Source organism: Panthera leo, chromosome B2, assembly GCF_018350215.1.
Source record: "Panthera leo isolate Ple1 chromosome B2, P.leo_Ple1_pat1.1, whole genome shotgun sequence".
In the NCBI taxonomy this organism is placed as follows: Eukaryota; Metazoa; Chordata; class Mammalia; order Carnivora; family Felidae; genus Panthera; species Panthera leo.
This window is the reverse complement of record NC_056683.1, coordinates 34566532-34585288: the sequence shown is the minus strand read 5'-3', so window position 1 is coordinate 34585288 and position 18757 is coordinate 34566532. Positions and strand designations below refer to the sequence as shown.

At 48.2% G+C, this 18757-nt stretch overlaps 1 protein-coding gene across 4 annotated transcripts in view; it reads right to left on the bottom strand.

The window, feature by feature from the left end:
* Positions 1 to 18757, bottom strand: part of BRPF3 (bromodomain and PHD finger containing 3) — a 34025-nt gene that overhangs the window by 14075 nt on the left and 1193 nt on the right. For 2 of the 4 annotated variants that reach the window (XM_042938565.1, XM_042938566.1), the window contains exons 2-9: positions 14894 to 16370; positions 11657 to 11813; positions 9198 to 9329; positions 6819 to 6947; positions 6216 to 6528; positions 5183 to 5485; positions 3046 to 3552; positions 113 to 206 (exon numbers count right to left, since the gene is read on the bottom strand). In XM_042938565.1, coding sequence (XP_042794499.1) covers positions 113 to 206; positions 3046 to 3552; positions 5183 to 5485; positions 6216 to 6528; positions 6819 to 6947; positions 9198 to 9329; positions 11657 to 11813; positions 14894 to 16344 — 3086 coding nt within the window. In that variant the 5' untranslated portion in view covers positions 16345 to 16370. Of the gene's footprint in view, positions 1 to 112; positions 207 to 3045; positions 3553 to 5182; positions 5486 to 6215; positions 6529 to 6818; positions 6948 to 9197; positions 9330 to 11656; positions 11814 to 14893; positions 16371 to 18757 lie in introns of those variants that run through there. The other 2 variants (XM_042938567.1, XM_042938568.1) reach the window with 2 other exon arrangements.

Below are 18757 nucleotides of genomic sequence, written 5' to 3'. Positions count from 1 at the left end.
GGAGGAAGAAAAACCTTAGATAAGCAGGAGGAGGCTCCATCTGTGGCTGAATGGAGAATACAGGGACAGGTGGAGGAGCTGCCAACAAAGCTTTGGGAACAACTGTTCTTACCTGCAAGCTTCAAATGCCAGTCCACCACTGAGACCCAAACTACATTCTGAGTCAGACCCGCTTTCGGTGTGTTTTCCAAATCCGTTGGTCACGCCTGCCAAGGACACATAGTGTAAGCCTGAGTGCAGAAACCCCCCTTCCCCTGACACATGCTGCAGTGTGAGGTGGCCACCTGAGGAGGGGTGGAAAGGATGGTTGTTGCTTCCTGCATGGGAAATGGGTCTCGGGCAGTGGAAAGACCCCGATAAAGGTTTGGGGGAAATGTTGGCTAGGGAAATAAGTAGACCCCGCATTTTCCTTCTCATCCTTCTGGTTCAACTTGAAGGAAAACACAGCACACAGCTCACACCAGTTACTGTCATTTGGCTACAAAATGAAATACCAAGACTTCCCCACTCTGGCTGGCTCACAAGTCCCTAATTCTGCTCCTAATTTCAAGCCTCAATTATCAGGGAGTCTCCTCTGCCTCTTGGGGAGCCCACCCGCCTTGCCTCTTCAGATAAACACTCACGCCCTATCCATCACACAGCTGGCAACAGTGAGATTCATTCTTTTGGGATGGTGTCAGCAGAGGCTGGGACAGGAGAAGGGCTGTGTCAGCCACACCCTGAGATCTCCAGCAGAGCTAGTCAGAGCTGGGGGACTTCAACAGATCTAGAGCAGACTGGACCTTCCTGGGGTGGGAAGACAGAATTCCCTGGGTTCTAAGCAAGGCTCTGAAATACAGGTCCTTTTTCCTCTTTAACCTCTGCTTCTCCTTTTGTGAACATAGTATCTTCTTCTTCTTTATAGAGGACAGTACTGAGTACGAATGAGAAGTCTGTTTATAGAAGGCGGCCGTATGGAAGCAAATGAAGACTGGTCATCCCAGGGACAGGAGGAGGCTCATCGGCTGTAGAGGCTTCAACTCTATTATCTGGTTCCTAACCACAATCCAGACAGAGTCCTACAAGTCTGGCAGCTGAGCCAAGCGCTTGAGATCTAAGTCACAGATACCTTGGCCAAAAAACTGTGAGGGAAGTTACACCACCTGTAAGAGCAGGTGCCTGAGCCAACACATCTGGACTCTAACCTGGCTCTGTCTCTAACATTATGGCTTCTGTTTAAATCACGAAGCCAGCTGTGCCTCAGCTGCCAAAGATCAATACCTGTTCTTGTGAGACTCCACTAAGGTCATACAGAAATATTCCTGGGTGCCAGGCCACTACGATGGGGGACAAACAGATTCTAGCAGGTTCCCCAAGCAGTGGGCCCTCTTTAGGTTGGATGAGCCTGATATCCAGACCTATTTCCTATTAGAGGGATTTTTCATTTTTAGTGCACAGCATTCTCAGTGTTGTTTGGCTAGTCCTGATACAGTGGAGACAATGACAACAGTAACTGCTACCATCGACTGCTGTATGCCAAGTACTTTATACAGACGATTTCCAATTCTCGGAGCCCTGCAAGATAGGTATAACTAATCCCATATTAGAAATAAGGAACAAGCTTGAAAGGTTAATTAATCTGCCCCAGGATACACAGGTGGTCAGAAGATGGGATATGAACCCAGGTCTGCCTAACTCCAAGCCTCAGACTCGATTCTATGAGCTAATCTACTCCCTTAATACGGGGAAGCTTGGGCCAAACGGGAAGGGAAGGTATTGTTGGAAACAAAGTGTTAGGAAGGAAGAGAGAAGTATGTGCTAGCCAAATAGCCCAAAACCACCACATAAAAAGGCAAGAGAGGGACATGAAGAGCACAAGCCAAGAGTAGGCCCCTCCCCACCAAGTAAGCTCACCTCCCATATTTCACTAAGACTAAACCACACCATCCAGAAAAGAAGCCCTGCATATGCAGGCTCACCTCACCCATCCAGCCTTGGCTCCCGATGCTTCAGGAAGCCCCTCTCCAAACTGTCCTTCACAGGGATTCTGTCCTTGCTTCCATACACCCAGGCCTGAGCCTTCGCTCCATCTACTCCCTTCTTTTCTGATCTCTTCCCACAGGGCCAGCTCAGGCACCACCTTCATGGAACCTTCCTGACTCCTCTAGCTCCTAGTTGCTAAACACCTCCAGCAGTGCTGTCACCTAACACATAATCACATACTGTCTGGCACCATGACATCTCTGCACCTTTGCTCCCCACTGGACTATGAATTCTTCCAGAGCTGGAACTCAGTCTGACTCATTGTATGACCCCCTGTGACCAGCTTGTGCTGGATGTGTAGTAAGGACCCTTTAGTATGGCAGCCGCCATTACCTACCTCTGGAACCTCATCTCTAACCATGCCCTGGCTAACTCTGCTCCAGCCACACTGGTTTCCCCACTATTCCCCAGGCATTCGGGCATGTTCCCACCACCAGGGCCTGTGCACCTACTAGTTTATCTTTTTGAAGTGTTCTCCCCCAGAAACCCCAATAGCCCATGCCTTCAACTCCCTCAAACCTTTACTCAAATGTCCCCTCCCCAAGTCTCCCCTGGCCACCTTCTCTAATACCACCCCAGTATCCCCTATTCCCCTTCCCTGCTAGATTTTTCTCCATAGCTTCTGATACAAGGTACAATTCACTCATTTGTTTTTAGTCTTTCTCCCCTACAAGGGAGATTTTTGTCTTCTGTTCAAGGACTTTTTTCCCCCCAGTGCCTAAATATCTGATGAATGAAGGAACTAAAGTCAAGGCAGGAACCACTTTATCATATATAGCTTTGCATTCCCTTCAAGGCCAAAGAAAGCCCCAGACACAATGTGGCCCTCTCAAATTACTTTCTCAAAGCCTCTTCTCCAGGCCACTACTCATGTGTCAGGCACAACTGTAAGCTATGGATCCCTCAATGGTTCTACTGGCGTCCACAGGGACCATTAGGGAGGCAGCCAACTAGGGGAGGTGCTGGCTGGCAAGGCAAAGCAGGAAAGCAGATGAGAAGTAGAGAAGTCACAGGCGTGGTCACCTGTCTCCTCCTCCTGCTGGGGGGACCTCTCCCCTTCGCTCTCACTACAGCTCCTGCTCCTTGGCCGCTTCCGGGAGTGCCGTTCATCCTCGATGCTGGCCGGAGAGGCAGGAGAGCCCACTGTACCATGGTCCTCACCATTCTCTGGGGCCCTATCTGGGCTCCTCTGTAGCTTAACTCCATTTTTGGCCTTCTTGAAGAGGACGGATGTGCGGCGGCCCACGCCACTGAGTGGGGCACCAGCAGGGGTCTCAGGGGGCATGAGAGACACTCTGTTGATGCCATTGTCACTGAGCAGGCGTTGCAGGGGCTCACTCCCTATCTGCAGAGGTGATTTTTCCAAGAGCTCATCTTCTTCCACCTTTCTGGGCTTTAGGAATCGGCTTGGAGGCTTACTATCATTAATGGGTTTCAGAGTAGGGGGATCCGGAGGGGAGTCTTGCTCAGACAGGGAAGGTGCAGGCCCAGTGGGCTCGAGGGTTGGTGGGGGAGGCAGTATGGAGTCATCTGTTAGAGAAAAAGAGAACCTGCTTGAACATTTTAGAAAAGGTCTGCCCCTACAAGCCAGATAATGACTCTGATAAGCAAGAACCAAAGGCATTGGTTCTTGACATGTATCCCAGGTCTCCCATCTGAGGCAAAAAGAATGTAGGATTAAGTTTTATCTACATTAGTAATTCTAAACCCTATGTATGAGAATCATCTAGGAAGTTTCTTAAAACTTCCAGCGTCAAGGTCCGATCCAAGACCAACTGAAACTAAATTTCTAATGATGGGGTATTTTTTAAAAAAGCTTTACCAGGTGAATCTGATGAAGTGAGAATTACAAAACATTACTCCACACCTGAGAAAGCTGAAAGCTACCTGGCTTAATCAATAATCAGTTAAGTCTCAGCTTCACAGATTAGAGGTGCACAGCTCTCATTAGACTCAAGTGTTTTCCCTTCTGTCAATGTGTTCTGTTTCCTATCACCCAAGTGAAGCAAGGAGGACAAGCAGAAAGAGTAAGTTTATAAATGTGAAAAAATGAGAGCAAGTAAGTTAAATCAGTGGTTCCCAAACATGTCTGTTCACTTACTATCTTGAAACTTTTAAAAATTAGAATTTCCAAGCCACAGCCCAGACTTCCTTAATCTGAATCTCTGGGATGTGAGGCCTGGGAATTTTGTTTTGAAACCCTCTGGAAGAAGCTGTTGTAGCCGGTCAGTGGGCAGGACTCTGCATGGCCACAGCCCAGGAGTGGGATACAAGTGGCATGCTGGTTGCCACACAGGGAATCAGGAAGAGTCACTGCCAAATGTGACCTCCCAGCCACGTCCTTATTCTCAGCCAACCTAAAATAAAATGGGCCATTCCTTGCAGTTTGGGCCCTGGAGAGAACTACCCTCTGGAGATAACTCCGAACCCTTCTAGACTGTGTGGATGACAGACCCTCCCCAAGCTGTAGGCTCAGCTCTGAGGACCTGTATAAGGGAGACAATTCTGTCCCCAACGAAGTGGGGAGGATGGAAAGCAGCTCAGTTTTAAGGCTGGGTCTCTGAGAATCACTTCCCCAGATGTCTCTTGCAATCTGACCTTTCTGCTTAGGATGGGCCTGTAGACTTGGCCAGCTGGGGTCAAAGCCATGAGGTAGTTCAAGAAGCCAGACCATCTTTAGGGTCTTTCTTCCTTTTCTGTCCTCCCACACCACAACCTAACCTGCTCTAAAAAAGCCTATCTACATGATGGTAGGTAAGCAAATATTTAACTGATATGTGCAATATAGCCATTATCAGGTACAAAATACTGTAATACTTCTTTATTAGTTAGTACAGAGCTGCTGGGCCCCAGCCTCTAAAACTCCCCAAACCTGTCCACAATCTAGCAACTAAATATCCCCATCAGTGGTCCCCAGAACCAACTCCAATGCAACAGCCAACATCTACTCTGATGAATTTTGGTCTCTACTGATTATTAAATATTTTGAATATCATCCCTAGATATACATGGAAGCACGACCTCTTCAAGGATTTTTGCTTGCCCACAAGGGTCTGACCTAAACTCAGGAAAGGATGCTTGCACCATCCTTGAGATTTTAGCTTAACCCTTACTCCCTTAGTTTGGCCTCCAACCCCCTGTCTGCCCCTGATTGTCTCACCTCTGTCCCCATCATCTTCTGGCTCCTCCTGTGGGGCCTGCTCCAGCACAGCCGCATCCCCCTGGGGCCCTGCTGGCAGCTCCCCATTGGACACAGTCTTGTTCAGTGATGGTGGCTGTGGTGGTGGTGGCTGTGCCAGCTTCTGCCGAAGGGCATTGATCTCCCTGCGCAGCAGGCGGACACGACGGGTCCGGGCCCCGCTGGACCGCATGGCGCTCACCAGGTCCAATTTCTCCAGCAGCTCCTTCAGCTGCACCTCCGGGGACAAGTGGGCCCGGTTCTCTGGGATGAGGATGTTGTCCACTGCCAGGGAGAAGGGAGGACAGAAGGGCTGAAGGATCTGCCCAGCCCAGGGCAAGGGGAAGGGGCTGAATCCTTTGGATGCAAAATATTCTCCTGGAATGCCTGGGCCAGTGGCTTCCAGCAGCGTCACTGTGGGGCCCTGGCCCTGGTAACACCGTTGCCCGGAGGGCAGCCACAGGGACAAGGTCAGAATCTGGGAAACATCTGCAGGAAGCTGTTCACAGTCATAATTACAGGCTCTGTGGAGCAGGCACGAGGCAGCTTGGCAATCTCCTGGGCCTGAGTGACTGGCTACTGCCATCGAGAAGCAGAGAGCAGGGGCAGGCAGGGTGTGGGGCTCAGAGGCAATTCCATTTTTCTGTTCCTCTACTTGCACTCTTCTGAATGAGCCAGACATACACTAGCACTGCACTCTCCCTGCCCCATGCTCTGGATGCTGTATAGAGGGCATCCAGAAGAGGAAGACCCCTGGTAAGGATTTAAGTTTTCAAACAGACAGCCAGTACCTGATTCCTTTTCCTACCATTCAAGAAATAGTGAATTCGTTAAACTTTAGCTCCTAGAACTACTGCAAGCCACAAGCAGGAATATCCCAGTCTGGGCCTACCCTCAGCTCTCCTCGTGTCTACCCTAAATAGCTCCAAGGCCCACCCTGATCCCTGGCTCTCTGGGCTCCATCCCTGTGCCTCCTCTTGGTCCCTCTCCTCCCCACCCATCCAAGGCTTCTCACCGTCTTCCCAGGAGAAGCGGTAAAAGTCCTCCAATTTGGGTGACTCAGGCAAGTGGGTGCCCCTCTCGGGGTCATAGCCGATGTTCTCTGCCTGCCGCCGGGCATGCCGCAGGATGGCCCCTCCCAGGTCCCGCAGGCGGACAGCTGCTCGGTGGAAAATTGTGTCTTTAGCATTATACTTCATGCAGTTGGTAACTATAAGGTTAAAGTCCTCCTCAAACTCCTCCAAGGTGCGGTACAGGTGGGACTCCAGCTTCCGCCTCATGGTAGAAAAATCCATTGGCTTGGATATGAATTCCAGGTAATCTGGAACCTAAACATATAAAACCTGTACAATTACAACAACCATTTACTAGCCAAACAGGTGCACCCTTCACCAGCACTCTTGCCTCCCCATTTTCTGGTTTGGCACGCTGCACAGTCAGAGCCCCAGGGCCCTGGCCCACCCTGGCCTGCTAACTCCTCACCATGGTCAAGTCTACTAGCTTTGCCAGAAACCCCCAGGTGTCATACACCCTGTGGCCTGACCCCTTCCTGGCCTACTCAGACCCTGTTTCCAGTCCAGGAGGGGCTCACTGCTCAGGAAGTGGTGGGGGAACTTGCCTCACTCAGGTTGACAGGTTCGGCAAAGATGTGTGCCGGATCCTTCTCCTGCAGCAAGTCCAGTGTGGTTCTCAGCAGAACATTGAATGGCATAAGCTCCAGCTCCATCGCGGCCTGCTGGACTTTGACCTGTGCAGAAGGTGGAAAGAGATCAGGACACCCTCTGCGAAGAGGCACCAAACTTTTTCTTGATTACTTTTACCAATCATGTACAACAAATTTTCACAGGATATTAAGCTGACCGGTATATGAGGAGAGATCACCCAACTTTCAGCCTAGAAATAATGACCAACAGCTACTGCTGTGTGAATGTTCCCTACATATCGAGCACCGTACCAAAACTTTCATAGTTAGTTAACACTTTCATAGTCCTTCCTAAATGCCAAGTAACATTCTAACCATTTTATGGAACATTAACAACTATATCAGGTAGGTACAGATGAGGTGTTTTACATGGAGAAAACTGAGGCACAGAGAGACTGACCAGCCCAAGGCCACATAGCCAGTAATGAGCAGAATAGGGATTTAGTCTCCGATAGCCTGATTCCACAGTGTGTGCTCTTGACTACTATGCCACACTGCTTCTCTACTTATGTTACTTTGATTAATCATCACAATAATCCTGAGGGAGAAATTATTATCTTCATTTTACAAATCTGGAATCTGAGATTTGGAAGTATAATGAGGAGTCACTAACCCAATGAGATAGGACTTGAACCTAGCTTTGTCTTAGTCCAAAGAACACACTGATGATTTAAAATGTGACTCGGGCCAGCATTCCCACTTAGTATGCTAAGCTATTGATCCCATTGGCCTTGAGGCCATCTTGGGATAACTAAGGCCTCTAGGCTCACCTCCTCAGGCAGCTAGAAGCCTCACATATGTACAGTGACAGAAGTACATTGCACAAATGTTATTTGCTATGTATGCCCTAATGCTAAAAGGTTGGGAAGCCACAGATTAGATTATGAAATGTTTCTTCTTCTTAGTGACATCAAAATGGGCCTGACTGCTTCCTTTCCCCTTTTATCTCTCTGAACCAGAGGCAAGAAGAAAAGCTCAGCTGTGCGACCAAGACTGGGATGGCACAGTCTGAATCCACAGAGAAGGTCCTGAGATGTCCTCTGTGCCACCCACACACACTATGTATGGCAAGAGCTGCCCAGTCTCACAGATGGAAACTCAGACTACAGGTCTACAGAGAGAAGGGCTCGTGCTGGGGCTGAATAGTGAAGTAGGATTTGGAGAAAGAGAGAAAGGAACATCTTTAACCCAGGCCTCTGAAGCATGCAAGGAACAGCTGCTATTCCTAGACTGGAGAGAATGGTTTTGGCTTGTCACTGATTCAATTAATAGTATTTACTCTCTGCCCTGTGCAGAGTGCTGCAGTAGACACTTCAGGGAGACAGACTATCGATGATGGTGATGCTGACAGCTGACACTTCTATAGCTCCCACTGCATGCCAGGCACTGTTCTAAGCTCTTTATATATAGTAAGTCATCTAATTTTCACAACCTTCTGGTGTAGGTTCTATTATTACCCCCATTTTACAATCAAGGAAACTGAGGTAGAAAGAGTTTAGCAATTTACCCAATGTCACATAAGCACTGAATGACAGAACCAGATATAAAACCAGGTAGTCTGGTGCCACAGTTCATATTCCTAACCCCTCTGTTACACTACTACCTCAACGTTGCCCATGCTTAGAGGCTTAGAATCTCCTTGAGTCAAAGCTGGCAATTTGTTTTCAATTTTTTTTAATGTTTATTTATTTTGGGGAGGGGGAGGGAGAGAGGGAGAGAGGGAGAGAGACAGAGTGTGTGCACATAAGTGGGGGAGGGGCAGAGACAGATGGGAGATACAGAATCTGAAGCAGGTTCCATACTCTGAGTTGTCAGCACAGAGCCCGACGTGGGGCTCGAACCCATGAACCGTGAGATTATGACCTGAGCTGAAGTCAGATGCTTAACCGACTGAGCCACCCAGGTGCCCGAGGTTGGAATATCTGAATGATTCAAGACCGTAAGGGCCAAGTGAAAACTCTCAGAAGCTCTCAGGCCAGCCGCAATGCCCATCAGAATGGGCTGAGAAGCTTTTCAAAATACTCAAGGCCAGACTCCTGAGATTTTTTAGGTCAGAAACTCCAGGGATGGGCTCAAGCATATGATAATAGCTTATGCTTGAGGCCACCAGAAGCTGAATCCCCATAGTTAGAAGCCATGTGCAGCACCATACCAATACAGAGTAGGCAGGCTTTGGAGGGCAGGAAGGCGAGAGAGGTGACACCAGGCAGAGGCTCCTGGCTCTCCTGATGCCACGCTGAGAGCGGGAGAAAAAGATTCTGAACAAGAACCCTGGAGCTGGGGGCTCTTCCTCACCTGTTCTCGCTTGAGCTTCTCTCTTTTCCGAATCAGCTCAATCAGCAGCCGTGCCCGCTCCAAGTCATGCCGGAGCTTCTGCCAGTATTTCAGCTCTTCCTTCACTGCACTGGTCTTCTCATCCTGCTCTCTCTGCAAGAAGGACAGGAAAGGAAGAAGGAGCTGGGGGCCTCCCTTTTACCCAGAGTGCCCTCCCTGTTCAAGTCTCACAGGGCCTCGGCAGGTGACAGCCCTTGACCCTTGCTGACCCACACTCCTGAGAGCCCTTCCACCCCTCCCTCTCTACCCATGCCTTCTTCCTCTGCTCCCCCAGCCTTGCAGCAATGTTTCTTGCATTGCCCCACAATAACCACTGCTGGAGTGAGATCTGTGACTGCTTCCTCTACCCCTGAGGACACCAGGGGGCAGCTGTGCCTCTCAGGGATAGAAAGAATTTCAGAAGGAAAACTAATAGACACCTCAAGGTGGAAAGAATTTCACCCTACAGCTTCGACTTGGCTAGAAAACAAAGTGAAGTTCTTACTACCAGCCTGTACTAACTGACTTGACCATATTTTAAAATACCACCAGCACCAAAAAAGATGATTCCTGCCCTAAAAGAGGTTACAGTATAGTTGGGGGAAGGCAGAGGCCTAGGGTTTGACACATAAGGGCACAGTAGCATAAAGACAAATAATAAAAACTCAACAGATAAACTGAATACAAAATGTTAAGAGAATGTAAAATAGAAAGGATCTGAGTGGGTTGGAGTTAGGTCTGGGAAGGCTTCCGGTGAAAGCACTCTCACTAGGGGTTTACGGTAGTGATGGACACGGATGAACAAAGCAGTAAGGAACCAAAGGGACCACACAGAAGAAGTGTTGGAAGAAGCAGAATTAGTGATTTTTTGCCTGGTGAAAAAAAATGGCCTGGCCAGAGCAGAAAAGCTGGATAACCATAAAAGTTAAGCAAGATCCAGGATTCAGCTGATAAGAAGGCTCAAACTCCATGCAAAGGATCCTGGATGTGGCCTGCCTGGAGAGGGGGAATATATTCTGGAAATGGAAGTGACAAGATGGAAAATGGTATGTGAATGAGACCGTATCAGTAGTAGAGCAAAGAAAGAATCAGAGGTGGGAGACCAACTAGAAAGCTACTGCTGAAATTAAGGGGGCATGGGTGAGCAGGGGAGCTGTAGAACAGAGACAAAGGATCATATACTGATAAACTCCTCCGAAGTAGCATAAGGGATGATTAACTGTGGCTTGTTATGGAGGGAAGAATCAAAAGTAACTCTAAGGTGGGGAAATGTCTGAGGTCAGGAGAAAGAAGGTTCCATGTCAATATTAGGGAAATACATTTATGAAGAGAAGAATAATGAATTCAGTTTCCAATATATGAATTCTAGGAAACAACATCTACAAGAACATCTATAGTTTCTCTGCCCCAGGACTGAGGGCAGAAAAAAGGGATGAGGACAAGAAAAGAAACCTGCCACACTTATTTACAACTATGAGAGTGTACAGCTCTCCAAGCCAATGGGGAGGCAGCACAGTCCCTGGGAATGTTAATATTGCAGTCAAAGGGTGGAGGAGGAGCAAAAGGGTGTGACAGAGAAGCTCTAAGACAAGGTGATCCATGGTGACAAATGTAGCCCAATGGACAATGCAATGAGAATCTGAGGTAAGGCTTGCTAGGCTGGGAGGAGGTGGCTGATGTTCTAGGAGAAGCTACAGGGGAGCCGGCGGACCATTTCAAGGAAGGACGAGATACAGACTTGCACTTCAGGATTTTAGTTACAAAAGGCAAAAGTGAAATCAGATAGAACCCAGAGGGCACCAGAGTCACGTAAAAGATTGCTTCATCTCTGGGGTAGTGGTGTGGAAATATTTAAAGGCAGAAGTAATGGAGCAAGTGAAGAGGGAAAAAGAAGTAAATAGTAAAAAAAAAAAAAAAAAAAAAAAAAAAAGAGTCTCTCACGAGGCTTCCACCATCTCAGAAAACAGTAAACATGCAGCAACTCCGTGGCTAAAATGCCACAATTGGCCAGGCTGTGTGCTACAACTGAGATGGCACATTTGTGTGTTTTCTATGAAACATTTTTGGCAGATGTCAGTATAGTGTGTTAAGGAAAGTGCTCCTTGTCCTAATTCATGCAACATGGCCACCTGGCTCTCATTCAGCCCATTCCTTCCTTTCTGCCATGTCTGCAAGGTTTTCCCCACATAATGGAAAGTTGGGCTTATTCTCCATTCTCCCCTAGAATATGCTTCAAAGTCAAGCCTCTCCCATCCAGAAGGAGCTGCTGTCTGGTCCCAAAGACTCTACAGTGTTGGAGGTCATTCCTAGGCTATGCCTCCTGGAGGGGTGACCGCCTACAGGTAAAGGCTCTGCAGAGGGCTCAGGGAGGGGTTACCCCAACCATCATTTCTTCTCCTTCACCCTCCACCTCCTCCATCATCTTCAATCACTTCACCTACCTGCTCGGCGTTTCTTTGGGACTGCAGGTGGGAATGCAGGCGCCGGATGAGGGGGACACCGTTCCGTGCCTGCCGCTTCAATAGCCAGTAGTTGTGAAGCCGCTGTATGAATTGGTTTTTCCTCTGAAAGGAGAGACCACTACAGATCTTGTTCAACCTTGAGTGGAGGCACAGGGAAGTGAAAGACAAGGTCAGTGGGCAGCCCTGATTATAGCTTCCTATTCAGACCCTGGTTCATTTCTGAACCTTATATATAAAAAAATATAGGATAAAGTGGTCAAATGCCTAACCTCAGAGAAAGGCTTAAAAAAGACAGCAAAGTTAAGCAGCTCAGATTCAGCGTGAGATATATCGCCTGATTTTCTACTTCCTACCTTGCAGTCCTGATTCTCCAAAAGAACCCTCTCCCAGGAACCTTGTTTCCTACAATCCTAAGAAACAGGCCTGTGCCCCATACCCCTACACTTCTCTTGATAAAAGCAGCAAAAGAAGGCAGGAACTCGAGTAAGCTATAGGCAATGTGGTCACTATTTCCAGCCACCCTGTGGCTGAGGGTCTCCCCAGACCAGGGACTAGTCAATAGCCAAGCTGGAAGGAAAACTAGTAGAACTACACCAGGCTACTGCTTTCTGAGCTCAAATGCAACACCTTGGAGTTGTCTGACCCCTGGTTTTTAATTAAAGATCTCAGCAGCCTAAAAATGTCTAATTTTGAACCAAATGAAAAAAAAAAAAAACTGGATAAGAGGATGGAGAATCTGAAAACTTAGCTGGCTAAACTAACCCAATAGAGAAATCTTAAAGTAAGGATTTAAGCCAATAATACGTGGGGACGATGGAGGGGTAAGTGAAAGGGAAAGGAATTAATAAACCTATAATCTTTATGTTAACAGCCCTGTTGCGAAGTGGGTAACATTATTCTCATGGTAACAAAAGATGGAAAGGCAGCTTAGGAAGAGAGGCTGAATAAACTATCAAAGTCACTAATGCAGTTAAAAATATGGTGGCGCAGTGCGCCTGGGTGGCTCAGGCGGTTAAGGGTCTGACTCTGGCTCAGGTCATGATCTTGCAATTTGTGGGCTCAAGCCCCGCATTGGGCTCTGTGCTGACAGCCTGGAGCCTGCTTAAGATTCTGTGTCTCCTTCTCTTTCTGCCCCTCCTCCACTCACGCTCAGTCTCTCAAAAATAAACAAACATTAAAAATAAATAAATAAATAAAAAATAAATAAACAATGGTGGCCCTGGATGGGATTTGAATCAATGATCCCTCTGCTACACCATCCTGTGTCCTAAAATTGGTTATTCACACAGTAAGCAAGGCCTCAGTGCCCCTGCTATGTTTCCCCCACTTCCTCATCTCGCTGCACTGAAAGGAAGGTTAAGTGTGGCTAAACAAGAAAGTAAAACCTAACAAGGGTGGGCATGTTGGGCTGGACATTGATCACCTAGGCCTTGTGCCTATCCAAGGTCAGACATTCCTGTCCCAAAGCCAAGCTTAAAAAACCAAGACCTAGGCCTTTCCCCAAAGAACAGATTCCCCACCAATGCCCATGCCAAGCACACCTGCCCAGATGCAGGCAGCCCCCTCCCTCTACAACCTCTTGGCTATGGAGGGTCCCAACAGCATTTGTGCAGGTAGAAAAAAGAATAATAATAAAATAGCAGCAGCAGCAGCAGCCACCATTTATTGAGCACTTACTATTTACCAGGCACTGTGCTAAGTGCTTTACTTATATTATCTCATTTATTTCTCACAACAACTCTATCAGGTTCATTAACAAATAAATAAGACCTGAAGAAATAACTTGCCAAAGTTCACATGGGTAGTTAGTGACAGGAGCAAGATTCAAAAGCAGGTCTGTCTGGTTTCTTAGCCAGCATGCTAAGGCCTCTGCAAGACACATCTATAAGAGCAGATATGACAACCAAAAAGTCTAGTCCCAGGGCACAGCCACCCTACAGATGTTACTAAGCGTGAACTCCAGTCAACATCAGGGAAGAGGGTAGCCTACAACAGCTCTGTGACTAGAAGGCATTTCCAGTTGACTGAATTCTAACTCCAGTCATGGCTCACAAGAGCCTCTCCCTCCTGCTCTGCTCCGCTCTTATGTCTCCTTCCCAGACTGACAAGTCTGTTTGCCCGTTCCTTACACAACTCATTCCCCACTACCCTCTAGCACTCTTTTCTCCCTATCCTTTTCAACAAGAGAGACAAACAGCAGGAACAGAGCCTGGAGGCATCATGAGTTCCAGCTCGTGGTCAGGTTCTGTTGCTTTCCACCTGGTTCCAGCCCTTTGAACAGGACTTGGCATATAGTAAGTGCTCAATAAACATCTCGTTGAATGAATAAAGGAGTGAACAACTTTACCTCCTGTTGCCGCAGTTTCTTCATCTGGGGGTGTGGGAGAAGGTGCAAGGACTACATTAGATTAAGTAATCTTCAAGATTCCTTCCTACTCTAACACTGTATACTTTGCAAAGAATATCACCCTTGAGATGACCTTCCAATGAAAAATCTTTCCTGTCTCTGGCTTTTCTGCCCTCTAACAGCTACTTCTCTAATGGTTTAAAATAGATACAATGATGTCTCTACAGACTCACTAGGGGCCAAGGTGGCTTAGACATACAGTTGAGCTGAGTGATCCTTTTCCCCCTAAATCTAAAGCTTCTCAAGAAGAGAAATAGCATATCCTCCCCACACCACCACCCACCCCTTCACAAAAAGTCTCCATCATTCTCAGAATAGAGCCTTCTAGATAGCAGGCACCCATACTGACCCCTTAAAACAGTGGTTCTCAGTTCTATCCCCCCAGGGGTTTTTGGAAACATAGGAGATTGTCACAAAGACCAGGCAATGAGGGAGTGGATACAAATGGCACTTACAGATCAGGGATGCTAAACATCAAGAAATGTATGCGACAGTCCTAATGATAAACAATCATCCCATCCAAAATGCCACTTGTGCACCTGTTGAAAAATGCTGCCTTAGACATCCTTCACCTGGGTTTCTAAGCAACTTAATTTTGTCTCACCTTGAAGCCAAGGAAACACACTGCTGTCAGGGCACAATCAAAACCACAAACCAGACCAGGGACCAAAGGAGAAGTCTAAATTTGAGGGCACAGAAGAGAACAAATGTTCACCAACCATGCTTGGGGAAGGAGGTCCTGGCTCAGGGCCAGCACCAGCCCAACCAGAAACCATCGGTCCATGTGGAGACCTCCTGACCAAGCTTACCTATATGAGGGGATCTGTGGGACAGTGACCATGGGGACAGTGGAGGGTGTATCTCGGCCCATTTCCTCTGGCTCCTTCTTGATTTTCTGCTTCAAAGTCATCTTGTTCTTCTTGGGCACTCCCTTGAGGGGGCCACCTACCCCGCCTTGGCCTTCATCTTCCTCCTCTTCTTCTACCTCTTCCTTCTCTTCCTCCTCTCCACAGCCCTCCTTCAGGCCTTCCTCATCCCCAGCCTCACTGAGGCTTCCAGGGGAGTCACCCTTCCTCCTAGCAGTGGCAGCACCTGGCGGCGAGTGGGCCTCACAGTAGGCGGTCTTGCGTACTGTGAAGATGGTGCCATTGAGGCTGGTCTCACGCATGGGCTCAATCTTCATGAAGAGCCCAGCCCGCTGTGCACATGTCACATGGAAGGCTGTGTAGCAGTTCACCTTATGGCACTGGATGGCTGCACCCAGCCCCTTCTGCTTGCAGATATAACAGGTTAGTTTCCAGCGGGCAGGTGGGATGTTGTCAATGCCCTCAATGGGCTCCAGGAACACGGTGTTAGCGAAGCAGACTTCAGGGATCCAGATGGCACACACCACGTGGGCCCAGTGCCCATCACTGGTCTGTTTGAAGGCGCCGCCCTTATTGGGGCAGAGGACGCAGTCCACAGGTCGGGAGGGAGACTGTAGGCAGCAGCGGCATAGCCACTGGCCCTCAGGGATGTAGGGGACACCGTAGCACTCCTGGTGTACAGCCAGGTTGCAGATATCACAGAAGAGAATGACATTGCTGTTGTGGCATTCGTCATCCAGGCACACACAGCAAAAGGCGTCTTCATCAATGAGTGACTGCTGGGCCCCACTGCTGCGACTCTCCAAGTATGACTCCTTCTCAAGCCGGTCTACCAGCAACTCAAAAGTGTCTGCTGACACCAAACTGTGCCCATCTACTCGCCGCTTCTCATTCACCATGTCCAGCCAGGCAAGGTCCTCCTCATCCATGTCGTATTCTACCTCCGCATCCAGGTCTTCAGGTGGCTTCTCGATGTAGCGGTAGTAGGCAGCAGGCAGTGGGGGTGCTTCTGGCTGGCTGCCTGAGTCCACCATGCGAAAGCTGGGTTGCGGGAGGTGGAAGGAGGTGCCGGATGCATGCTTGGAACAGGACTCCTTCTTCTTGCCCTTGGAGGAGGGTTTTTTGGACTTGCCAGGAAACTGAGGCTGCTCACTGTTCTCCTTGTTACTATTGCATTCGGTGATATCCTGGGCAGTCAGCTCATCCTCTGTGATGATCTTGAGTGGATCATAGATGCTGATTCGATGCAGGCGTCCATCGATGTCCACCTCGACAATCCTTTGGGCCTGAGCATAGGTCAGGGTCTCCCGAGTAGGTGAGCACTTCAGACTGTAGGGAGATGGGGAGCGCCGACCCTCGGCATTCTGCCGCGACTTCCGGCGCGGCTTCCTCATGGCACCTGGGAACCAAGGGGACAGGCCTAAGGAGAAACCAGGAAACTGAGTTGAATGTTCAGGCATGCACTCATTCACCCTTCCATCTGATCGAATGGCCACCACGAAGACTCTCTGTTCCCTCTGCCTGAACATCCTGCCCCTCAGACATCATCCACACAGCTTGCTCCTTTGCTTCAACTTTTTTCACAAACACTGCTTCTCAATGAGACCCTCTCTGACCATTCTGTCTTAAACTGCAAATCTCCTTCCCCCATCAGCAATCTTTCATTTTGCTTTATTTTTCACTATGACACTCACCATTTTTTATCATGCTATGTAATATGCCTATTTATCATAAATGTTTGCTTCCTTCCATTAGAATGCAAGCTCCATGAGGGGAAGATTTTTGTCTATTTTGTTCACCGCTGTATTCCCAGCACCTGGAATGATACCTGGCTCCTTAATAAGCACTCAATAAATATTAGTTGAATGAAAGGAGAAATCAAACCTGCATGGTCCCTGCCTCTAGGTGCTCCATCTAATTGAAAGGACAGAAAAGTAAACAGATCTTGGGGCGCCTGGGTGGCTCAGCTGGTTACGCATCCGACTTCGGCTCAGGTCATGATCTCACGGTTCGTGGGTTCGAGCCCCGTGTCAGGCTCTGTGCTGACAGCTCAGAGCCCAGAGCCTGCTTCGAATTCTGTGTCTCCCTCTCTCTCTCTGCCCCTCTCCCACTCATGATTTGTCTGTCTCTCAAAAATAAATAAATGTTAAAAAAAAAACTTTAAAAAAAGAAAAGCAAATCATTACAAATGATCATTACAGATCATTACAAAACAACACAGGGAGAGATCTAAAATTCTAATGATGTCCTACATAAGGCTGTGGGATACCTACCTATGGAAAAGGATGGGGTGGTTAAGGGTTCAGAAAAGAAGAAAACGAAAAGAGCATCCACTTTTAAGCTGTGTACATGAACAGTGGCCCCACCAGAGGATCAAACGCTCACAGGTCTAAAGCCCTCTCCCAACCCATCTTACAATGATCAGAAGCCCTATCCCCTAACCACACCCAGGAGTGAAGAGGTGAAGGCACCTGAAATGTCTACTATGTACAGTCTAAAGACTTCAAACTACAGTATAAAGGGCTGTCTCTGGAAAAGGCAGCTTTGAGGATGCACTGGCTAATACATTTCTAAGCGGAAACACTGGAAGCTCTGGGAGTAGTCCACAAGTGACACTGAAGTTTTAAGTGGCCTATCTGAGACCCTCATTGGACCCAAAGCCAAGATGATTGGGGCGATGTCTGAGGTAAACTCTCAATGCATTCTCTTACCTCAGAAGTCCCTCTCTCCCCAAATCCTTACATTTAGTTTGCCCCTGTGCAACAAGGAGAAAGCCCTTAAGTTTCCCATATCATGCTCTGGATAAAGGGAATCATGACAAGCTCATAAGGAGCTACGGCAGCAGTTACTGAGGCCATCACTACTGGGAAAGACATTTGGAGATACGGGGCTCCAAGTGTGGGCAGAGACTTGGAAAGGAAACAACAGTGAGAGGATTTCAAAGAGAAAAAGAGTCTGTCACCTTGGTTGCAGGATCTACCACCTTTATCTATAAAAGCAAAGATGATGATGATAATTTAGCACACTTTTGCAAACTACAAATCCTTTCCCCCCCCTTTTTTTTCTAATTTTTAAAGTAATTTCTACCCTCAACATGGGGCTCGAACTTACGACTCTGTGATCAAGAGTCACATGCTCCACCAACTGAGCCAGCCAGGCACCCCAATCCCTTTTACTTTTAATTATTTCTCTCAACTAGCTTGGGAGGTAGGATAGATATTATCGTCTCCATTTTACAGATGAAGAAACAGAAGCTCAACAAGATGTCACTCAACCCAGAGGTAGTGAGCGATAAAGCTACAGTTCAAACCCAGGTCTCCCGACGGGTTGAATTCATCTCCCTGGGAAGTAAGACCACCACAGAGATGCCGTGGTCTGGTTCAAAAAGAGGCTCTGGGGCGATCTAGGTTCCAACCTTGGTCCTGCGTGACCTGGAGAAAGTCACTTAATCTCTCTGTGCCTCCACGCTCCACCAGTAAAATGAAAAGCTCTACCTCTTAAGCGTTGCTCTTGGTCAACAGAGAATTATCACCACCCTTGTTTAAAAGGCCTTCCAATCCCCAAGTGTGACTGAAACACACAAACAAACACCGACTTGGCTGAGGAACAGTGGCGGGCAGGCACACGACCCATTGGGAACAAAAGGCAACAGAATCATCACGGCAATTCTGTCCAGGTTCCAGAGACCCTTGGCCACTACATGCCTGGCAAATGCCAAGTCCCTGGGGGCAGCCCAGGCCAACAGACCTGCCTCACTGCCCCCACGCCTTCGCGGGCAGGGAGAACCTCGCAGGAGTGTGAAACCCT